Source organism: Haplochromis burtoni, unplaced genomic scaffold (genome assembly GCF_018398535.1).
Source record: "Haplochromis burtoni strain Fernald_Lab_line unplaced genomic scaffold, NCSU_Asbu1 Contig_23, whole genome shotgun sequence".
Classification (NCBI taxonomy): Eukaryota; Metazoa; Chordata; class Actinopteri; order Cichliformes; family Cichlidae; genus Haplochromis; species Haplochromis burtoni.
This window is the reverse complement of record NW_024582384.1, coordinates 2,792,094-2,815,875: the sequence shown is the minus strand read 5'-3', so window position 1 is coordinate 2,815,875 and position 23,782 is coordinate 2,792,094. Positions and strand designations below refer to the sequence as shown.

The window sequence follows — 23,782 nt, the reverse complement described above, 5'->3', positions numbered from 1 at the left end:
GTGTCGCGTTCTCCCTCATGCTGTGTGTGATTCTCCCCGTGTCTCCTGGTATGCATTATAATTAGCTTTTTCCAGTTTAGTTTTGTATTGCTTGTGTTCTGGTTTCCCAGCAATAAAGCTGTGTTTTTGAGTTCAAGTTCTGTCCCCGTGAGTTTGCGTTTGGGTCCTCTCCTGCCTGCCACACCGCCGAAACATGACAAGCAAAGCCTAATCTTGCCTTCCTGTTCTAGTTGTAAGCTCTGCATTTTCATTCATGAACTAACGGCTCTCCTCTCACGTTAGTTAGCCGGGTTTTTCTTGACCAAGAAAAGAATCTTGATCATGTAGTTGTCTTGCCAGTGTATTCCTTTCTTTTTAAGAACATACTAGGTTGTTGATATAGCCACATCTGATGTTTTTGCTATTTTTCAGGTTTATTTGCAACCTTTCAGCCTAATGAAAGCCTACATTACTCGCATCAACAGATCTTTAAACTTTTATTGATAGTTTGAGTGAAAAGCTACGGAAAATAAGTTCAAAAACTTGTTTTATCTGCTTAATCTCCTCACAAGGCTATAAAACTGCTTGTTAGTCAATCGTCTAAGGACTTTTTAGCCTCCAAAAATGGGGAACTATGTATAAAAATGTCTAATTCCCAAACAGTGAATGCAATATTTTTATTAAACCTACTGGTCTTCTTACCCTTCCTAATAAAAGTGCATAATCATAGCTACAGTGGTGGCAGTAGTACTGATATATTTTCGTTAGTTTTAGTTCGTTTTCTCTAGAAAAAAACAGCTCACTTGTGAGCTGTTGACTATAGACTGAACTTTTCTGACAGTAAAATTGCTGTTTTTGCTGTTGCTTTTTGCTGTTTTTGCTGTTGCTTTTTGCTGTTGCTAGTCTCTGTTAGCTTTTGTTAGCCTCTGACAGCTGTTGTTAGCCTCTGTTAGCTGTTGTTAGCCTCTGTTAGCTGTTGTTAGCCTCTGTTAGCTGTTGTTAGCCTCTGTTAGCTGTTGTTAGCCTCTGTTAGCTGTTGTTAGTCTCTGTTAGTTGCTTTTTGCTGTGAAACTGTCCTGGAAGTGGACGTAACTTTGTTGAACTTAGTGAATAATCGCCGGACAGGAGGGTCACATGTCTAATCTACTGACAATAAGTATTTCTAACAATAAGTAATAAATAAACATGTATGCATGTTTTTGTGTGTTAGAGCCCTGATTTCAGTTCAGGAGATGAGGCTTGAGGTAAAGAGGAATTTATTAAGATGCCGGTGGCTCGTCTCTTTTCTTCTCGTTTTTGCTTTTTTGGTGAAAGGGACCCCATCTCTGAAGATACAACGTAGGTATCATGATTCATATAATTATAGAAATGTCTGCAGAAACGAATTAAAATATCCCTCCATGGCAGTCAAATTCAAGTTCTCGTCTCCTCTGCCTTCATGTTTCAGTGGCCCTACAGCACCTTTAAAATTTACTGTGGTGTTGTACAGAGGCAATAATAAAGTCATACAAATACTTATGGACCTAACTATATAACATGCAGTATCTATAAAGGCAAAATTGATTTAAAAAGTAATTACAAAAACACCTAAGTCTCAGTTTACTTAAAAGAAAAAGCCAGAGGTCTGTCTTGTTTCTTTTACACAAAAAAATGTGTTTATGCTTCCAGGTAGCATCCTTGAAACTGGAGGTTATCATTGTCGCTCTTTGAAATGTAAAACTGAGAGAGTGCTGTCAAATACTCTACAGTCATGCTGAGTCACGAGAATATTCAATGCACTGCGATGCAATGACAAGTTTTTAGCATTTCATTTTTTAATAATCTCAGTTGCAATATTGTGTAATTAGAGCTTGTGTACACTGCCTACTGGTTTATGGTTGTGTCTCTCATATCCCAGATAGCCTCATAAGTATGCAATTAGAGAGTAAGTCCCGAGTGCACAAACAAATTAATGCGCAAACATACACAGAGATACACTTTCAGCATATGGCAACTGTGTGATCAGCTTACAGTCAGTGGACAGGCCAGGTCAAAGATAGTTTTCCATTAGCCAGAGCTTCTTAAGAGACAGGTTTGTAATCCCGGTGCTGATTAAATTATGATACAGAGACAGAACGGCTGAGAAGATCAAAGTGAAGGAAGTCTTCTGAGTGATAGGACATTGCTAAGTGTGTCTACCTTCATTTCCTTCAACTGAGCAACGAGGGTAAGGCAGAGCTCGTGTGAAGCGGAAGTGCTCCAAGTGTTTAAGACTAACAGTTTAAATCTCCTAAACACTGCTTTTCAGTATGTAACCCAACAGAAAATAAGGACAGAAATAAAAGGCCCACACATCCTTTTCAAAGCTATAAAAGTGCACCACATTTCTAAAAAAGATCTTCAAGACAACCTACTGACTTTGTGTATACAGACAGATCCAAGGCCAACTCACTGATATAAATATAGATTTAAATTTTTTTTTATGGCCCGCCTGATTTTTTCCAGGCTTATGACGGGTACATATTCTGCTGTCAGTCAGTACAGCACTGCTTCCTCAGGTGAAAGCCTCAGCTGACATGCACATACTGCATTTTCCTCAGAGGACTATACTGTAGTACATAAGCACAAGTGCAACACGAGGTGCATCCACAATCAATATATATTTTGTAAAAAATAAAAGAACAGTAATTAACTGTCTCTTCAGTGTGTCTGTCATCCAACAGATTGACTCCTTTCCTTCCTGAAGTGCAGCGGGCGACCGGAGTCCTTGCTCTGCTCTGTGGCCTCAGGGAACTCTGTGTAGTGGCACATTAGCCTGTTCTTCACCTGCTGGGGTTAGAGTGACCCTCTCACTTGCGGAAAAAGGCTTCTGTCACCAGCAGCAGTTCGTAACAGTGAAAGTAAAAATCTGTCCAACAGTGGGACAAGAGACAGTGGTGTCTGTGGATGGGAAACACCAACTGGGTAGTATTTTTAAAAATTCATGCTTCGGAAACACAAAACAAAGCCCAAATTAAAATAATTGATACACACACAAAAAACTCTATAGGCATAGGATGTCTACTGCATGAGGACATAATTATATAAGAACCATACAATATGAACCAAATAAAGTGTCTTTTTGATAGACTGGCAAGGCATTCCCCCAAATGAGTCAATAAAAATGGTAGTATATGTTTGGTCCAGTGAGTGTGAATCTAACATGTGTCAAAGCCAAAACTGTCAGTTGCTTCATAGTGGTTTACCCAGTCACCTGTTAAACTCAACGCTCCCCGGTTCAGTCCCAGCAGGGCACAAAAATTCCTTTGGGGTTGTTTCAGGAAGGGCATCTGGTGTAAAAATCTGCCAACTCAAACATGTGGCTGTAACTGCTGTGGTGATCCCTTTTGGAAAAAGGCAGCAACCGAAAGCAGCTCAGTCACAAACTGAACAGATGGCCGCACCTCAGAAGTACCAGCTCGTTAACACAGACTGACACAATACAGGAAAACAGACGATTTTAAGATAAAAAGTAAACCGGGACTTTTTCCCCCTCTTTTTCCTGAGTGTAAAGTGAATCCCGTGAATCCATTTTCCACAAGATGATCTGTCATTTTGAATCCTAACACCAGCAGAGATATGGAGCCTTGTGCAGCTTGCGGAGGCTTTATGTGAGCTGCTCAACTAAAAAGAGGCCAAAAATTGTCTCTGCACCAAACCTCAAAGTGATGGAGCTGTAATGACAAGTTTCATTATAGTAGAGGAAAAAGATGAGTCTGGCAGGCCGTTCAGAGATGGGGAAATGCAGATTCGGTGTTTGTGGGTTTTTATGTCCAGCCAGGTTCTAGAGAGGGCCAGGCTGCATGGTAGAGGTGGGTGGATTGATCCAAATTATCCATAATATCGAGACCAATGCTGGTATTTGTATCAGAGTAATACAAGCAGGATAGGACCTTTATTGTTGACTATAACATCTATTTTTATAGTCTCTAGTACCTTTAAACAACAGAAGTTGAGCCAAAGTACTTTAGAGACAGGCATTTACATTCCAGTGGTTCAAAAAGCCCAGTTTCAAGATACATAAGAAAGCTGATAAATGTGTAAACCATCCCCTACATAAGCTGACTTTATAGGTTAAAAGTATTAGCAATATCGGCCCTGTATGTACTTGGTATTGGATCTAATCAAAAATTTGCAGTATGGGACAGCACTACTGCATGGTGCTGGTTACTAAATGCCTCACACTACCTACCTGTATCTGACATATCGGGCTTTTGTGAGCTGGCTTTCACATGTGCCACAGCAGCTTGTTTACTTTTGGTGACTTGGCCACGTGAACCAAACTGTATATGAGAAGATTATTTGCAACACGCAATAACATAACTGTGAACATTTGACTTTTTCTATCAAATTAACCCCCCTGTGACCCTCAGTGTGATCATCCTTTCTCAGTGTTACTTTAATGAAATTGAGTTCAACACAGTTGCGGCTCTGAAAGAAAACAATTTGTTTGTCACCTGGTGAATGCCACAAGAATGAATGTCTGCAGGCAACAGTGAAGCACTTCCTGGCAGATTTGGACCGGTATTTCTCCAAAAGGAGTTGGAGACGTGGTTTGGTTCTGAGAATGATTACTTTAGATTGTTACCCATCACAACACAACCAGGAAGGAATCCAATTTATTCAAAAAATCATTCTGCTGCATGCTAACAATCCCAAACTAATAAGCACAAGCATCCCTGTAACAGATGGTATGGTCCACACAAAACACTGATAACAACATCACTGAATCATTCTGGGAATACATGAAGAGACTGAAGGAACTGTGACAATGCACAACACAGATACATCCTGGCAGAAGGATTTTATCTTTTTGTGGGAAAACAGATAATTGTTTTTTTTTCTTCAAAAGCCATATTAACCAGAAGTTAAAGTACAAGCTCCCACACATACACTGTTACATGTAAAAGAAAACTAGCAAAGTCTAAGTATCAGCAACCAATACATTACTTGCTGATAATTAACCATTAACCACATACTTATCAAACTTTACTAGTATCAGGAAAAAAGAAAAATCATCATTCAACACATAAACAAGCCTTATGGCATACCCTAGGGAAAGTTAGCAAGTTAGGCTAATTTTGCTAGGTTCTTTTGAGTATAAATAACATACTTTGATAATTTGCATGCATAAATAACTTTGTGCACACTATGTCATAATAGACAAAGTTAGAAGAGTGAGTACTGCTATCTCCTGGTAAAAAATCTGGGTAGTGGAGAATATATGGATTTACATATGGAGTTTTAGTCAAGCAGCACTCAAAGAAACAGCCACCCAACACGAAAACAATATTTCATCACAGAAGGAAAAACAAATACAGCAGACTAGATCCTGTGCCACAGGGCAACTTCAAGCTGGTGTCCCAGCATTATTATGACCAGAGCCCTAGTGCCGTCTCCAAATTGAAGGCCAAGTCAGAGACAGGCCTTGAAGTGGGCGTCCTACAGCACCACAGGAAGACTATTTCCTCACCCTGTCAGCACTTGTAGGCAGTCTTTTACAGATTTCTACAGACACATCTCAGTTGGAAATCAAGGAACTAGAGTCTGTAGGATGAGTGTAGAGGGATCTAATTCAAGGTGTCTTGAGTTCAGCATAAATCTCTGCAGTCTGACATGCTGCTGTTGTTGGTGGCTGGTCCACTGTGTTATATCAAATGTGATGTCAACACAGGAGATTTCAGAGCACTTCGTTGCTCACAAGTTTTATGGAGATGCTGACTTCCTTTTTCAACAGGACGTAGCATCTCCCCACAGTGCCAAAAGCTTTGCCAAATGATTTACAGATCATTCTATTACCCTGCTCGACAGGCCAGCCAACTCGCCTGACTAGAACCCCAATGAGAAACAGTGAGATATTGTCATGAGGAAGATGGGAAACACCTGACCCAAACGATCCAATCACTTCGATTTATATTAAATGACCTAAGAACAAGTACAGAATTTGTAAATGAACATATGTTTCAAAAGTTGGACATTTCTGTATTGTATTAGTGTTTTAATTGATTGTTAGAACTATTAATAACTTGAGATACTGGATTTCATATTCTCATCAGCTATACATCATAACTATTGAAAATAAAACATGAAAGTTTGAAATGTTTCACTTTACATGCAGTGAATCCAGATTATGTGAACTTTGTTTTTTAATCAAATTTTTGAAGATAACTTTTCTCACCATTTTACTTTTTTTGAGACGCGTTTGTAGATATAAAAATGTAACCATCCATTTTATGTTATTTACACTTTGCACCTCACATCATTTACATAACATTTCCATCAATATAAAATACCTACGACATTACAGTGAACCATTAGGTCTAAATAGGTCACTTGATTACACACACAGCATTGGTTCCCCATGTGCTCTGTCCATCCTGAAGCCACAAAGTGCTTTTTTGAATGAGAAGTGGCACATTCACACCGGTTCTTTGTGAAGTGTTACCTTCCATTGTGCCACAGTTATGTAATAAAGCATGTTTTTCAAATGAACAGGAGCATCGAGAGACAGTAGATCACATATTCATTGGGCTTGTGTGCATTGATATTTGTATGTCCATGAAAGTCCAGTGTCACAGATGAGTGTGTTTCACTCTGGGTGTAAAAGATAAGGAGTGCTCCAGTCGGATAGCAGATATATGCTTAAATCTAACCCAGATGACACATGCTTGGCCACATTGGATTTGCATACATTTATGGCCATGCTGTGTTGCTCCCTCATGTATTTTACATATTACTGGCTGACTGAGTAGATCAATAATGGCAGAAGATTAGCATTTATTACTCCTGCATCAATAGCGGCGCTTAGCAATCCGATAAAAACGACTCGTTGCTACAGAGGCCTTCCGCCATGGTGTATTGGCCAAAAGAATATGAAATGGTTTTAAATCAATAATTTCAGTTTGAAATGTTCTTCTGTGAACAGTGTAGTGAGTGATGGCCGAAACTGAGAGATTGGAAGCAAAAACAGGTGTTTAGGCTGAGTGGTGGAAATGTCATGCCAACTCTGGCTGGAATCTAATCTGACGAAACTTTACAGCGAGGTCTTAAATTTAACTTCCTTTTTTGTAGATGTTCTCCGTTTTGTTTGTGGTTACTATTGAATTGCCATGAGAGAACAGTCACTGCACCTACAACTCCTACATGTTATGGATTTTTAACCTGCCAGCTCATCCAAATAAAACTCTTACAAGAGTCTTACAAAGTTTGGATAATATCCAGTTCCAGACGTATAAATAAGACCCATCTTTTAGCTTGCTTCATTTGTTTATGTTTCCCAGTGTTGCTATAGTGTATCAAGACCCACATATCTTCTTTATATGATCGCGTCTTTAGACTGCTCAAAATTTCATCCTAATCCCTAATGGCAGTCAGGGCGCTGTTGCCTATGTTGTAGAGGTCTGTGCGTGCCTCCATGGATTTGCTTCCCCAGACTATCAAACTCACCACCACCTGGTCATGCTGAACGATGTCACAGGCAGCATAGTGTTCTCCATGGCTTCTCCAGAAACATCTGTCACATGTGCTCAGGGGGAACCTGTGAAGAGCAAAGGGTGCCAGTGGTGGAGCCTGCCAATTCTGGAATTCAATGACAAATACCAATCGCACTTTACAATGCTAAGGAGTGGCACTAGTGGATGCCAGGCCCTCGGGCCACCTGTTTGTTTGGTAAGATATTCACACCAGTTTCCTGCTTGTTACACTCCACTTAAAAACGAAGTTTTATTAGAAACCGTAATAAAACTCCTTAATTTAACCATTTTGCCTCTGTCTCCTTTTTCTGACCCGGACACTTTTTGTTACTTCCCCTCATCGCCTGGACCCCTTTTAGGGAAACGTAACACTGCTGGAGGTCACTTTGGTCCTCCAGAATCAGATATCGGCCTTCCTGATCAGTAAAGGACCTTCTATAGCTGTGTCCTGCTCTCCTAGAGTATCTTCTTCTCCTGGAATTTCCTCATCCTCCTACTTTTGAGACTGTGCTAGGACACACAGCAAACATTCTGGTAATGGCACACATTAATGTTCCAATCTTAGCAGGAAAAAAGTCAGTGGTCTCTACATGTAAAACCATTACTGTTTAGGGGTTGTCTTATTGTTGCTCCTCTACTGTACCTTTTATTAGTTTAATTAACGCCAAAGCAGCTGAAACTGATTTATAACCCCATCTGCTACTTAACTGACCAGATCAATATCCCAGAAGTTTAACTGACTTGATGCTATACTCTGATTAAACAGTGTTCCTTTAATTATTATTATTTTTGAGCAGTACAACATAGAGGGAATAAGGACATTCTGGTAAGATTGTATCTTTGCTCAAACTGATAAAACAAACTCAGGTGAAACTAGTGACATTAGTTGGGCTGTGTTGCATTCAGACCTTGCTTTTGCATGTCCTGACTAATTAGAATGTGGTATAGTTTCAGATACCAAAAACTGGGAGTGCAGCCTTGATTTATGTAACAAATTCTGCATATCCCACTACACACAAAGCTTGCAGAATGTTTAAAGTTTCAAAGATGGAAACTGACTTGGGAATGGGATATTACAAGGTAATACGCATTCATCATAAACCACTGAAGAAGCACTTAAGAAGAGATGCATCCTTTTGAGTAGTAAGCAATAAATCCCGCCTGTCTACATGCTGCTGGCTACACAAGTACCTTTGCCCTAATGCAGCAGTAAGAGAGATTTAGAGCTGCTGGATTGGCTCCACTTGTGATCGAAAGCTTCATCTTCTTTTCTGCTCATACAAAGCTACATAGCAAAGGCCACAAGTTAAGGCCACATGCAGAGACGGTGATTGAACCTCCTCTCAGAGCTTTTCAGAAATGCCATGCAAGCATATAAATGTCACGGGCCTGCCTGTGACTTAAAGCTGTGCACCGCCACCAATCACAACTTAAAAAGAAGTGACAGACATGAAGAAAGCACAAAAATAAATAACGTTTTAGTCTTATTCCCACATGGTTTGGAGAACTTTACAGGCGTCATTTGTAGCTCTGTCACGATACTCTTGACAACTCCTCATTTTTGCTGTCAACAGACTCAAAGATGAAGTCATACTAAAGGCACTTAAGCAATATGAAGCTACTACTGGCATAAGGCTAGAATTGCTGTGTAAACCACACGGCGTTGGTGCAAAGCTCGCGAAAAGAAGTGAAGTATGTGCAGCTCTTTTTTTCCACATGGTATACATTAGGCTTGAGCAATTTTGTGACTATGGGGCATCAGTTAAAATGTAATGTACAGCTCTGACAAGTGAGAAAACGATCACAAATCTTCTACGTGTGACAGTGTTCAAGTATCTTTGAAGAACGGTCACTACGCTTGGCAAAAACAGACAGATACAACCCTGGTAACTGAAAGCAGCCTTTAGAAAATCAGTACAATATGATCATTAAAAAGAATGGACATGGTCAGCAACAATAGTTATGTAAGCTATGATGTTTAAACAATGCTCAGTTAGTAGTTAAGTGTGCCAAGAAGTCTCCCTCACACCATTGCACCACCTTAACCAGCTTGAACCACTAATACAAGGCATTCAAATGTAAATGGCAACGCAGTTACTGTTGCATTCCTATAACCCTGAAGCAGTCTGGCCATTTTGCTTTGACCTCTAGCATAAAAAAGATATTTTAACCTGGAGAACTGCCACTAATTAGATATTTTCTTTTCTTCTTCTTCTGTAAATCGTGGTAAAGAGCAGTTGAAGAGGTGTGACAACATGACTGGTGAGTGCACAAAACAATATAGCAGCCAGCACTGTTGCTTCTAGATGCTTTGTAGATTCAAACTATTCATCACAAATCTTCATATAGGAGTGCAGAAGAAGGGTTGTTCTTTTTTAAACTGCCTAGTTCGCCATGATAATGTGTTTTCCACACATAACCCGAAGCTTCGGTTTGAAAGATAAAGCATCGCAATCACACAAAAACCTTTCCATGACAGTGTCGTTGAAGCATGAATGTCAATGAAAGAGTTGATGCAGTTAAAAAAGTAGTGGAAGTCTGGAGGTCTGTATTTTTTTTTAATACTTTCAGAATTTCAAAAAAAGAAGAGCAGATGGATTAATATTACGAGATATTTGTATTTATTAATTAATTTAACCTTGATTTGTTAAAAAAAACTTCATTATGGGTTTACATCAGAACTAAATTCTCTTCTTGAGTGTCATGCTTTTCACTGGTACAATTTAATGTTTTGGAGCTCTGGTGTGCAACCATGACATTATTATGATTGCATAATTATGTGCTTCAAAATAATGACATCAACTCATGAATTTACCAGAATAGCAATATTCCGTGGTTGCACTTTGTAGCTGTTTTTGCTGTAATATATTTTTACAGATACATCTCAACTCTCCAATTCTCCTCCAGGTGGCACTGGATCAGTCCATTTTGTGCAGAAGGGAGGTGTTGCAAGCCTCCTTCTCTGTAAGCACACAGAAAGCTTTGTTCAATTCAATTCAGTCAATTCAGTATGATTTATATAGCACAAAATCACAGCAACAGTTGCCTCAAGGCACTATGAATTCTAAGGTAAAGACCCTACAATAAATCAGAGATAACAGAGAAAACCCCAACAATTACATGAGCCCCTTTGAGCGAGCACTCTGGTTACAGTGGGATGGAAAAACTCTCTTTTAACAGGAGGAAACCTTCAGCAGAACCAGGCTCAGGGAGGGGCGGCCATCTACCGCAACCATTGTACTAGCCATCGTCTCTGGCTGGTGTTTTAGCTTTTGTTGAGCTAGCTCACACAAAGAAAGTCTAGTTATTTTAAATTTGGGTCATAGTAAACCCCTCTGGTCTAGCAGTTGCTCATTTTCCTACAGCAAGGTGCTTTTATTGTTTGTTTGTCTTAGACTTTCAGAGGTTAAATGAAGAAAAAAATTGAAAAACAAATGATAAATAGAGACAAGTATATTCATATTTTTGAGCACATGGCACTTAAGTGAAGTGGTTGTGCATGTGTTTTCTAAAATTATTTAAAGTATGTAACCACTGGTAATCAGTCTCTTATCAAGAGACGGATAAAACTGTGGACCTTTTCTCTATGATCTGATTTATGTGCATGGAGAGAAGAAAAGACCTGAAAGTCTCACAAGTTGTTATTGCTGATGGTTTGGATGGTTGTTTGTTTATCGGAAGGAGGAAGGTGAGCTGGTACCTCCTGCTGTGTCTGCTGGCACATCTGTTTCAATTCAGGATGACCGTCCTGTTAGTACACTCACACTTTGTCTTTCATTGCTCCTTGGGAAAAATGAGCAGTCATTTTTGCCATTCTAGCTGGCTTTTATTGAAAAAGCAATGTTTGAAAAAGCAATGTGGCCCAACTTGTCAACAGTTCTCTTGTTCTCTGAGGAACAACTGGACTGTGAAAACTATATGTGGGAAAAAAAACCCTGTGTGTGCACAAGTAACATCGTGTCCCTGTGAGCTTGTATGTGATGACAAAGAAGAAATAAACAAACAAAAAAAAAAGCCTATAAACCAATTATGGATCATACTTGAATGCAACCCCCCCTCCAATAAACAATAGAGTAGATTTTGAGCCATCTCTCTTGGCTGGTGAGTAGGAGTTGTGTAGGAAGTGCTACACTTGACATTAATGGAGGATGTTTTTTTTTTTTCACCGATCCAGACTTTGTACTTCCTCGGTAGCTACTGTTTAAGCATCATTTGTCTGCCCCTCAGTCAAAAAGGAAATGTTGTTAATGTTTATTTCTGAACCTCTTAACTGACCTGCTTCATCTGAGCATCTGAATTAATGATGTCTAAATGCACAGGAAGCTCTTTATTCTTATTTCCTAAAGTCAATCCTTTTATTCCACTAATGTAAATACTTAAAGTTGTGGAGCAACTATACCTGCTGGAGGTAATTCAGAAACCTGGAGGCCCTTTTAAAAAAGTTTGTGAAACTAAGCTGCAAGATCATTCCCCATGCACAGAAAAAAAAGAGCATGTTGGATTTACTTAAATCAATAGTGGACATTAGTTGCAAACAATTGTTTTGCTTTGGCAGAAACTTAAACAACTGAGTTAAATCAACACAACTCATTCATATTTAATAAACCTGTGCATGTTGTGTTGATAAAACGTGATTGAAACGTGTTTAGATGAAGTAAGTTGAGCTCTTGGAATATTTTAATCCTTCACAATTTTGTCATTTTATTCCAACACTATTCATTAACTTTTACCCCAATACTACTTGGTCACTTAAATAATAAATGTTGTCTTCTATTACATAATGTTCAACAAAGTCTAGAGTCTGGTTAAGATAAAAGCTGAATTTACAACAACTACCATCCTCTTATCATCATCTGGGTTGCAGTGGGGCTGGGGCAAACCCATATGAAAAAGAAATAGTAAAAACTTATAAAAGACTTGCATAAGATGTGGCCTACTTCTACTTACTAGGCTTATGTGATTTACTCATGAAAGTGGCCACTTTCTCATTACTTTCATATATTGTTTTAGTATCCAAGTATCCAAAACATGCAAGTTTCATATAATTTTTCAAGGGATCTTATATCTGTTTTCACTCTTGTATGCTTTTCATACAAGTTCCACACAAGACAGATATTAACTTTATAAGATTTATGTATATCTTTTCCATGTGGGTACCCCTTAAGTGATAGGTTAAGAGGTGGGGTACACCCTGGACAGCTCTTACTAGATTGTATAATGTTATCTGAATAAGAACAAATTAAGTAGCTGAATTTCATACAGATCTTACATGATTTCATTATGTTCACCATAGAAACATGAAATACTTTTGTTCAAATTACAAGTTAGACTTTTGTAAATGTAACAACCACCCAATGTCCTGTTTTTGTTATACCGAAAAAAGTAGAGGCGACTGCTCGACCGTCCGTGCTTCGGATTGTGAGCAGTCGAGGATCAAACCACGATCCGAAGTGCGCGAGATGAAATCACATGCTCTGTCGCGAGATTTAACATATTATTGACTTTCTTCACTCGAACATGATATGAACAATTGAATATACCCTCTCTGCATATCATGTAGTTTCTACACTATTTAGTTACACTTAACTTTAAAGCACGAGGCAATTGTGTTGACTACACGCAAGATGCATGCATAAAACAGTGTAGTGTGCTTACAGTAGGTGGCGCTACCGTGATTATCTGCAGACTGTGACTTAGATGAGGCTGTTCCCTCTTGTCATACAAACATCGGACAAACCCAAAGGTACGAAAAGACGAAAAGACTGAAATTTATTGTCGGGCTTGTGATTTCCTCTTATATAAAGCCAGTGCAGATGACAGTCAAGAACAATTATGGACGAGGCGAGAAAAGCAAACTTTTTGAAACAAGGCAGCTCAAGGAAGAGAGACGAGGCTGAAGCCAGGCAGCATGTGTTATTTGGAATAGTGGGGTGACAAAGAAAGCCAATCATGTAACTTGGAAGTGTGTTTGCTCTGCTTCACCACAGACCTGGACACAAATATTTCTGGACCCATTCCCTAATTAATTCACTACAACAACTTGTAATCCTGGCTAAGGTGTCAGTAGGTTGGCTCTCTCTCCCTTCAGGCAGTCAGGCGTAATTGCTGGCACTTGCTTGGCTCCAATATAAGGTCGGTTCATGTAGCATTGCCATTTATAACCAGCCTGAGATGCAGACGTTGAGTTAGCTAAGGCCATTTAGAGAGTGGGGATGTTTTAGTGGAAAGAAAGAAGCTGTGTTCAGGGTCAGTTGCTTTCTTGATTATGTACTGTTCTTATGTAGGACAGGACAGCTGATGCAATTTTACCCTACCACATCTTTTCCTTTTGCTTCTCCCTATTGCGCTTCTTCAAACTTACTTTTCTGCTTCTTCTCTGTGGAAGACAGCGTTGCACTTCTTTCAGGCTTTTCTTCTATTTGTTGCAGCGACTCTTGTTTATGCATGAATAACAACAGCTCCCCAGCCTCAAAACTCAAGCAGCTGTTTAGAACTGGCGTGTGTTTGCACTGACGTTGAATTAAGATTTGCCACTGGATGTTACACCTCAAATCCGAAAAAACCAAAAAGAAGAAAAAGTGCCATATGTTTCAGACTGAGTTTAGCATATAATTGAAAGGAAATGGTGCGAAACTTTTTGCCTAGGTTGGCGATTTGTATCAATAATTTGCTCCACGAGTTTTGTAACCCTACATATCATTCTGTGGATTTTTTGCTGATGGACATTCCTTTGATAATTGTGGCCTAGCATGCATGAGGAAAGTTAAGCACAAATTACAGCTCCGTTTAACCCTTTATGAAGCCCAATCCTGATTAAGAATGGTATCTTTTTACCAAAAAAAGGGTTTTATGACTATGTGCAAATTTAGGCAGCCACGCAGGCGGACAGACACATTAGTGAACGTGTCGTATCAGAAGGTGGAGATTTATGTTGGAAATATTTTCACTGTATTTGAAGTGGCTGTTACATTTTTTTTTAGCTCTTAGGAAAAATTTTAGTCCGCATTGATAGTTACAACGAATGGGCTGAGGGTTAAGAGACGTTCAGCTTTGGTCTCATTTTGTATAACATGAACTTTTGATGAATAAAATGTAAAATAGTGCACACTGTCCTTGGTCTCATTAAATGGTCTGCTATTGGCTTGTACTTTGAGGACCCTGTTTTTTTTTAACCATGTTACATATTTGATGGTTTCTCTGGTTTGTTGCTGCTGTGTTTGAGAATACACGTACTTGCGTACGAAATATATTAAATCAAGGGGAAAATGTTTTCCCTCTTCAAGGGGAAGAGGAGAGAATTGTTCTTTATGTGCTTCGTTATTATTGCTGATTTTATTGAGTACACTGTTTTCATTTCCTGTGACATACAAAGATGGTCAGAGTCTTTTGTGAAAATGGAGTTTGTTTCAGTGAAGTGCTTGCTGCCAGCTGCTTTCAGCACAGTTTGGTTCTTTGATTAAGAGTTTTTTTCACATTCAAACTGTTGTAGAATCTGTGCCAAGGCAATCAGAAAAAAAGTACTGCTGTCAAAAAAGGGAAACCACAGCGGCATGCAGCTGAAATGCAAAGAGGCTGACAGGGACGATTCTTTACTTTATTTCTATATTGAATAAATGGTTTTGCTGATGTTTACCTTTTTTCTCCACTTGCATTTAGCTTCCTGTGAACCTTCACACTTCTCTCTTGCACTCACACAGATTATGTAACCCTTCTGACCAGCTATTATTGTCAGTGCTGAGGTTCCAATACAACACACAGAGTAGATTCTGCTTTTCTTGTTCATATAAGGATGGCTCTACTAATAACAGCCTTTCGTCTATGGGAAGTACACAGCTGTGTTTTCTGCTGTTGTCTTGCTCACAGACGAAGAGCAGCAAAGGAGATGAGAGGGATTTCACTTGGAGCCTGAATTAAATTTGCGATGGGTGACAGGTGTCATGTCAGAACAGGAGCAATGTGTCAGTAAGTAATGAAGAACACTGCGGGAGCCACTTTTATTTTGTCTTCCAACTGCCATAATGCACAATACAGCAATGTTAGCTATTTAAACAAACGCCAACTGCAAAGTCACTGTTTTAAGAGTGCAATGAAGATATTCACTACTTAACTGTAACTCAAAGTGCTGTGAAAAAATATTTCCCCCTTCTTGATTTCTTGTTTTTTTGCCATGCATCCTCTTAATCATAAAAGTCCCCCTTGCCCACATTAACCAAAATAATGGACTAAATGCTAAGATCAAACAAGTTAAACATAGCTAGATGGGAAAAGGCATCAAAACCCTTATTTAACACTTAGAGACAACTTATCAATATTTTATTGATAGGTTTTTTATGTACTTGGTCATTAAAAAACAAACAAACTATAAATACATCAGTCAAGAACTATGTTATGCAGCTCGACTGATATGGGATTTTTAAGACTAATACCAATATTTGGTTATTGAAAAAGCCAATATTCCAATATTTTGGTGGATATTTTTTTAAATAAAAAATATCAAATAAAAGGAAATAAACAGATTTTCCTTTCATTTGTTACGTGTATTATATATTCACTCGTTTATACTCTGCTCGACTGCTTAGCAAGTTGCATTTGTGGTGTTCAAACACGTGTGTTGCCATCAGGGACGAGGATAAACTATGGAACATCAATATTCATAATTGTTGAATATGGGTGTTTCTCCCAGCTCTACGTTGCTTTTTTATTGTCATTAATCAGCTGTTATAAATGCCAATACCAATATATTAGCAGATAGGTAATATTGGCCGATAATAACATGTGACAAACAGGTCAGGCTCTATTAACTTGCACATAATCATTTTCAGTGTATGAAGAAGTCTTCACATCCTACTTAAGACTACTTAAGATCTGTGGGGGATCAAAACTGCCAAAAAAGAAAGAAAGAAAGTTACATTTTATCAATGTGTTAAAAATAAATAAATAAATAAATAAATAGACGAGGATTTGTTTTTAAAATGTAACATGGACTGATGTTTCTATGTCAATTTTCCATTACTTGTATTCCTCTTTTCTAATAATTCCCAGATTTAGCTTTTCTTTATTTTCTTCAGTAGGCAAATGATGGGACTGTCATAGGTTCAGCTTTGTACCTATTAGTTGGTCAAGAAAAGCTCAAGACAGAAATGAGTCAGGAGACTGATAGAGTGAGGTGCTGAGCTAATGTAGCTCAAAGAACAGAGAAAACAACACTCAGTACTGTAAAAAATACTAATGCTAATTAAACTAAATCATCTTGTTACGTTTCTTAATTTAATCAGTGCCAAATTATATTTGTTTTTGGTGCACTTTTGGTTTATCCATATATATATATATTTTAACTTGGTCCTCTTTACATTTACAGTTTCAATTTATTCTCTACACCTCGCCAAGTTTTTTCAAACTTCTTATTCTCACTAAGTAGCCTTAATTAGGTTGATGCTGAGATTCCCACGACACATTAACAGAATGATCAAACCTTTCATTGTACAATAAATCAAAGTAGGCTTCACTGAGGACGAATCTATCCCTCTGGCTCTAATCAAATGGATTACACAACAAACAGCCAATGAGTGCGAACAGTCTAGTTCCCAACTCAATACCCAGCAGGAGCATCCTCATCACAGAGGACAGCTATCAACCTCCACAGACCGAGCACAGCAAATGTAAATGCACTCTTCCTCAGCCCGAGCTACTTGCTTTGATCTTTCGTGGTTTAAAATTCACATACGACCTGCATGCAAATTATGTTGTCACTCTATAGGAGCAAGCCCAAACAACACTTTCTGGCAATCAGCCGCAACCTATTAAACACTGTAAGTTGAAGGAAAAAGCAGCACAAGCCTTGTCAGTATATCTAGGTCAGAAGAATGCAATGTTTTCTAGTCCGTATCCACTTTCTCAGCTGTGAAGTGAGGTAGTCATAGTAGCACGAGCAACTCCACCTTAATGTACTCTTTTAGCACTGCCATATGGAAAAAATACAACACATACACACACACTATGTAATTTACAGTTACAATCACCATGGTTATCACCTCTTTTAACGCAACACTTGAACTCATGGGCTTGCATACGAAGCAAAGAATTACACAAACAGAAACCAGAATTCTAACACTGAAGTAAGGAGAGGAAACAGGATGAATAGTGATGACAAGAAGTGGGAAGGAAGGCAGAGAAACACAGATCTTATTCTTGCCTTTACCTGACAGGGAATCAGAAGACATCTTTCCCTGCTGCTGCATCTTGAACGCTTGATCCAGATTGTGTGGCTGTAGAGTGAGCGAGCCAACACGCCTCACTGTGTGTGTTTTGATGACGGAGTCTGTGTAGCAGCTCGGGGAGTGAGCGAGCGAGGAGTGAGCGAGCAAACAGAGCCAGGAGAAAGGTGCGGGAGAAGAAATGAGCTGCTTTTATTGCCTCGTCAAGTGTCTCCAATCTCATTCTGACTTTCTCTCATTCCTGCTCTCACTTGCTGCGAAAGTGGAAGTGTTGGACTTACATGGAGCACGTGTACTGCAGATGAAGATTTATGAGGTACACAGGGGCAGGGAAATGGGAGGAGCACGAAGAGAGAGAGGAGTTGCAAAGGTTGAAGAAGAGGAGGTGCTGAGGAGAGGAAGAAAGCAATCACCTGCTAGTGTGGGCTTACTCAGTCAGGCACTGAGACATTATTCTTTCCTCTCCTCTGTGTAACCTTGCAACGCAGAGCGCTAAGCCAGTTCACAGCTTACATGTACTGCATCACTTTGGCTGTGTGTGACAGATCCAATCTTTAGTGAAACTGCAGTTTAAATGGTATAATACCAGCATGTCTACATGAGGGCACGTAGGAAATCCACATGCACATTCTTAAGGCTTGGGGAGCTTAGTATAGTGCACAAAGAAGAGCCGCAAGTGCAGAAAGCTTTGTTCTGTTGTCTTAAGCTGATGTTTGTATGGAGACAGGTCGGTTAATGTTCTGTTTTTCAAACTCTGTCTCCAGTATGAAGCGAGATTAGAACTGAAATTCTTAACAACCTTGGCGGCTTGTAGGATGAATGACTTTTCGCTTTCACTTGATTAAAAAAAGGCGTGACCATGAGATGACATCAGATGTGCACTGACTCTACAATTCAAGGAATGCGCCATGTTTCTGAAACACTGCGGAATTTATTTGCACCTGCGAACATACCTGTTATTATGCATTAAGGCTGTCAAAACTGACCAAAAAATGTGATTTAATTGTTCTTTAAAAAACACAAACATACATAGTTTAGACTATTTGCCTCCAAATGTCTAACAACAGGAGACACGTGTGCTTATATATGTGTGTCTATGCTCACCGGTGACTTTGTTAGGTACATCTGTTCAACTGCTCATTAATGCAAATATCTAATAAGCAAAAAACATGACAGTAACTCAGTCCAGACATGTAGGCATGAGCTGCTAAATTATAAACTGAGAATCAGAATGGATCATTTAAGTGACTTTTAACGAGGCGTGCTTGTTGGTGTCAGGCGGGTCTAAATATTTTAAAAACTGCTGATCTCCTGGGATTTTCCCACACAACCATCTGTAGAGTTTACAGAAAATCAGTTTGTTCTTGGCAGTTCTTTGGGTAAAAATGCCTTGTTGGTGTCAGAGGTCAGATGAAAAATGGCCAGACTGCAGCAAGCTGAAGTCAACAGAAACTCAAATAACCACTTGTTACTTCCAAGATATGCAGAAGAGCATCCCTGAATCCATAACATATTGAAACTTGATGCAGATGGGCTACAGGAGCAGAAGACCACAGTGGTGGCTCCCCTGTCAACTAAGGACATTAAATCAGGGGTACAGTTCTGACACAACTGGAAAAATGTTGCCTGGTCTATTGAGTCTTGATTTCTGCTGTGACATTTGGATAATAGGCTCAGAATTTGGTATAAACAACATGAAAGCGCCATCGCGCCCTGTAGCAATGGTTCAGGCTGCTACTGGTGGTGGAATGGTGTGGCTCTCTTGGTACTCAAATCACCTCAAATTGTTTTTTTTAAACAAAAAATGAGTTTCATCACTAACACGGTCAGTTTATAGATGATGTGGTGAGATTAATACACAAGGCTGATGAGTTTGCTTACAGGAATGAACTGTCAGTATGGTGCTCCATCAATTACCCGGCACTCAGTACCTCTAAAAGAAAAAAGCTGATCCTGAGCTTAAGGAGACAGAAGGAGAAACTTGTCACATTACACATGGGTGGAGTGGAGAGAGTGTCCAACTTTAAATTCTTTGGCACACACACATCCCTTCAGGATGTCACATAGAATATAAATACAGCCTCTCTGGTAAAGAAGGCTCAGAGGTGGCTCAGCTTCTTAAGGATGTTTATGAAAGCCAAAGTGTCCAAACAGCTGCTGGTGTCCTTCTTCCGTAGCTCAGTGTAAAGTGCACTCAGCTATGGAGTTTTGGTGTGGCATTCCCGCTGCAATGAGGCTGACAACAAGGCTCTTAAGAAAACCATCCAATCGGCACAGACAACCAACAACACTCACTCACACTGCACTTGAGGAGATCTACAGAAGCCCGGTGCTCATGTCAGACCCCGAACATCATCAAGGACTCTTCTTATCCTGGGTGCCGCCTTTTCACTCACTTGCCCTCTGAAGGATGCTACAGATCAATAAAAGACTGCGGCTCCAGACTACAGAAAAGCCTCTGTCCAAATGCCATCAAAGTGCTCAACTCTGTCTCATAACACTCAACTCAAAACATCCTGTGCAGTATCACTAGGGGCTTCTCAGCGGATGTGTGTGTATTTCTTGTAATTCCTATGTGTGTGTGTGTGTGACCTTTCTTTCGTCATTGTTGATGATGATGCTCCCTTACTGTATTTCCTCATTTCAGTTGGACTAACATTGCATTTCACTCAGTGTAAGAGAGATGTTTTTGACTCCTTCATGCTTTCAGGCTTTATACCACTGTACTGAAAGGCCAGCAGCCTGACCTCTAGTCAAGCCTCAGGTAAGTTTGTAGGTAAAGATATTTTGTTGAAATAAGCTGATACATTTCAGTTAACTACCATATGTTGTTGACCTTCCGATAACTGTTAAATAAAAGTTTATGTAAAAGTTTTAAAGAAAGAATAATGAGAAAGTATAACCAGCTTTGCGTCATTTGCAGCTCAAGAGCAGGGAGTTGGAAATGAATATATATTTTTCTTTTCACAAATCTATGTAAGGTTTGCTTTTTTCCCACCCCCACATCACTATTTATCATACTTCTGTTTTTTATTTGCCGCAGAACTGGAAGGTTTTTTTTTCCTCTTTGCCAACACAGATTTATTTAGCTTTGGGAAATACGTGCAAAGTTCCTCTTCCTCGGTAAAAAGTAAAAAGCCCAAAAAATTGGGTTGAATTTGACAACTGGATTCATGTTACTTTATGTGCTACGGTTATGAAATATAAAAGCTCAGCCTTTCTAAAAGTTCCATCTTGGTCCACTGTGATAGGATATAATTTAATACAACATTAATAAAACATTTAGATTTTCTTAAAGCAAAGCTTTACAGAAAGAATTTTAATGTGAATGCATTATTCTAAATTAAGAGCAGACTTTCTGCTCTGGGAAGCAGATCTGGAGTTCTCCCTCCCATCCCATTACTAAAGTGCGTGTGACTAATATATTCCTCCTACCTACGATGCATTCACCCGACTCCTTCACCCTGATTAGAATGTGCCACGATAGTATACATATAACAGGGTCAAAAGAAATGACTTCATTTAAACATGTTCTGGGAAACATATACAAACTCAGAGAGTCCAAATGGATTTTATTGCAGGTTAATGCAGATACAGTACAGTGCTCCTCCAGGGAATTTAAAATCAGGAAAAGAACAACATAAATAGCCCATTTTCCCCACAACTGATGAGAAACTTTTATCTCAGAATATATTAAAATTAAAATTCTCATTTTTATCAATAAATATGCACCAAACAATGTGGTGCTTACCATGCCGAGGATCCAGGCATCTAAAAAAATTGAAGATCATGTGTTATTAGTGGTAAATGTTAAATTCTGTGAATGTCACTGCATGCCATTTTGCTCACTGTCATCTCTCCATAGGTTATATATAGCCTCAGGGCTGAGCCTGTTTCTTTAATCTACCCCCGTGAATGGCAGACCGATGAACTGAGCAGACTACTGGCACAAATACAGCCAGTGTCAGTGTTTGAAAACCATATAAAAAAATATATCAGGCGAGTGTATAATGTGTTTGAGTTTTCTAACTTGTATGGGTTTGGAAACACCAGTGGACCACTTGTGCAAAAGCAACACCATATTGACATATTGACACTATGTGGTGTGCTGTGCTGAATGGTTGCACGGCCAGCAGTTTGTCGAATTCTTACTGTTCAGAGGTCATTAATAAATCGGTCCTGCATTTGCCAATTTCATAAGAAAGCAGCTTTGTTGTCTGCAGTTGAAAATGTTTAATAACTAATTTATAAGTGGGGTTTTTCCCACAGATTCCCCACAGACCTAGAGTGGTTACTGTAAGTAGTGACTTCCAGGGCTGCAGTTCCTACTATTGCCATTTAAGGCTGGCTACAGAAGCAAGTTTAAAGGTTTAAAGCAGGTGAGTTATACATTTTTTTTTTTTGTTATTTTACGATAATGGTATAGGTCACATAAGTGGCTGGTGGTTCCTTTTGTTATTTTCATATGTACTAAAATATACTTTGAGTAGTTTGCAGTTCAAAGAGAGGTTGCAAAGATGGAAATACTTAGAGGACAGGACGAATGAAGAAAAATGTGAGAGTGCTGAGGACAGATAGAAGAAAAGATAAATAAGGGCGTGTAGAGGATTAGTAAGGCGGAAGTCAGGGCGGCTATGAAGAGGATGTGGACTTGAAAGGCAGTTGGTCCACATGACATAGCTGCGGCGGTATGTTGATGTCTAGTAGAGAAGGCAGTGGACTTTTTAACCAACGGTCTTGGCAAGTGAGTAGAGATAAAGTGCACTGGTACCAATCTTTAAGAGCAGGGCTGGAGTGACCACAGAAGAATAAAGTTGATCAGCCATACAATGAAGCGATGAGAAAGGGTTCTTGAAGCCTCAGCATGGTTTCAACCTTATAAACAGTACATTTGCATGATGACTGAAACTAACACCACTGAGGGAACAATGGGCTGGGAGGTCAGGTCCTTGATCAGCGGACAGCTGGAGCTTAAGTGAAAACCCGAAGTGACACAAACAAAATAATATAGTGTACTAGTGTAATAAAGTGCCAGGATAATTGCCATGATTTATACATCGGGGAAACCAAACAACCTCTGGCTAAGCGGATGGCACAACACAGAAGAGCTACCTCGTCAGGCCAGAACTCTGCAGTCTATTCACACCTACAGGCCAGTGGACACTCTTTCAATGATGAGGATGTACACATCCTGGACAGGGAGGAACACTGGTTTGAGCGGGGAGTCATCGAGGAGGGGGCCCGAGGGTACATCTTTCACCATCTTACAATGGTGTGATTGCAGCTATTCCCCAACTCTCTGTGAATGGTACTCATGGCCATTGATCAGTGGTTGTTGTCATGAGAATTTGCATATTAATGATCAAGGAACCAGTCCATTGTTCCCTCAGTGGTACTAGTTTCAGTCATCATGCAAATGTGCTGTTTAAATGTACTGTTAAGGTTGGGGAAACCTGCAGTCAGCTGAGACTGAAGAAGTCACTTGGGTGAGTGACGAAACATTCCTCCCACTGAAAACACTACGTCCAGATGAACAGAATCAACTTTTGGGGATTTACTTACCTGGATGATGATGCATCAAACCTCATAAGATAGAAAGGAGGGTGGAGGAATTGTCCGTTTCACTCACTGTTTGGTCTTATTTTACTTTTCGTTTACTTTTACTTTCACTTTCACTAACTGTTTGATTAGGTTTATTGCTGTATTAGCAATTATATATATTATTATATATAATTATATATTAGGTATTGCTGTTTGGTTAGAGTCAGGAAAAGATTATAGTGTGGGTTACATACAAAAAAAGATTACACTCAGACCAAAAATCTCAAATAAATAATATAGTATATAAAATGTTATGCGCAGTATTGTCATCTAAATACAGTTGATCTTGTCGCTTATCAGCTGTGAAACAATACATAAGAGAAACCTACCTTTATACTAAAATTTGAAACCACTGTGATATACTATATAATAATACAAACAATTACAATAACTAGTAAAAATACTCAATTTAATAACATATCAGCTATAAGGTACTAATCAACATAGCAAAAAAAATAAATAAATCAAAATTTGGGAAAATGCTGACTACTTGGACAT

The 23,782-nt window shown here is 39.2% G+C and overlaps 1 protein-coding gene across 2 annotated transcripts in view; it reads right to left on the bottom strand.

Annotated features, from left to right (window-relative positions):
• si:dkeyp-72a4.1 (uncharacterized protein LOC100148058 homolog) overlaps positions 1 to 17,951 on the bottom strand; it is a 113,815-nt gene extending 95,864 nt beyond the window's left edge. For both annotated transcript variants that reach the window (XM_042218794.1, XM_042218795.1), the window contains exon 1: positions 17,668 to 17,951. In XM_042218794.1, the coding sequence (XP_042074728.1) occupies positions 17,668 to 17,707 (40 nt within the window). In that variant the 5' untranslated portion in view covers positions 17,708 to 17,951. The remainder of the gene's footprint in view (positions 1 to 17,667) is intronic.
• Positions 17,952 to 23,782: the final 5,831 nt, after the last annotated feature.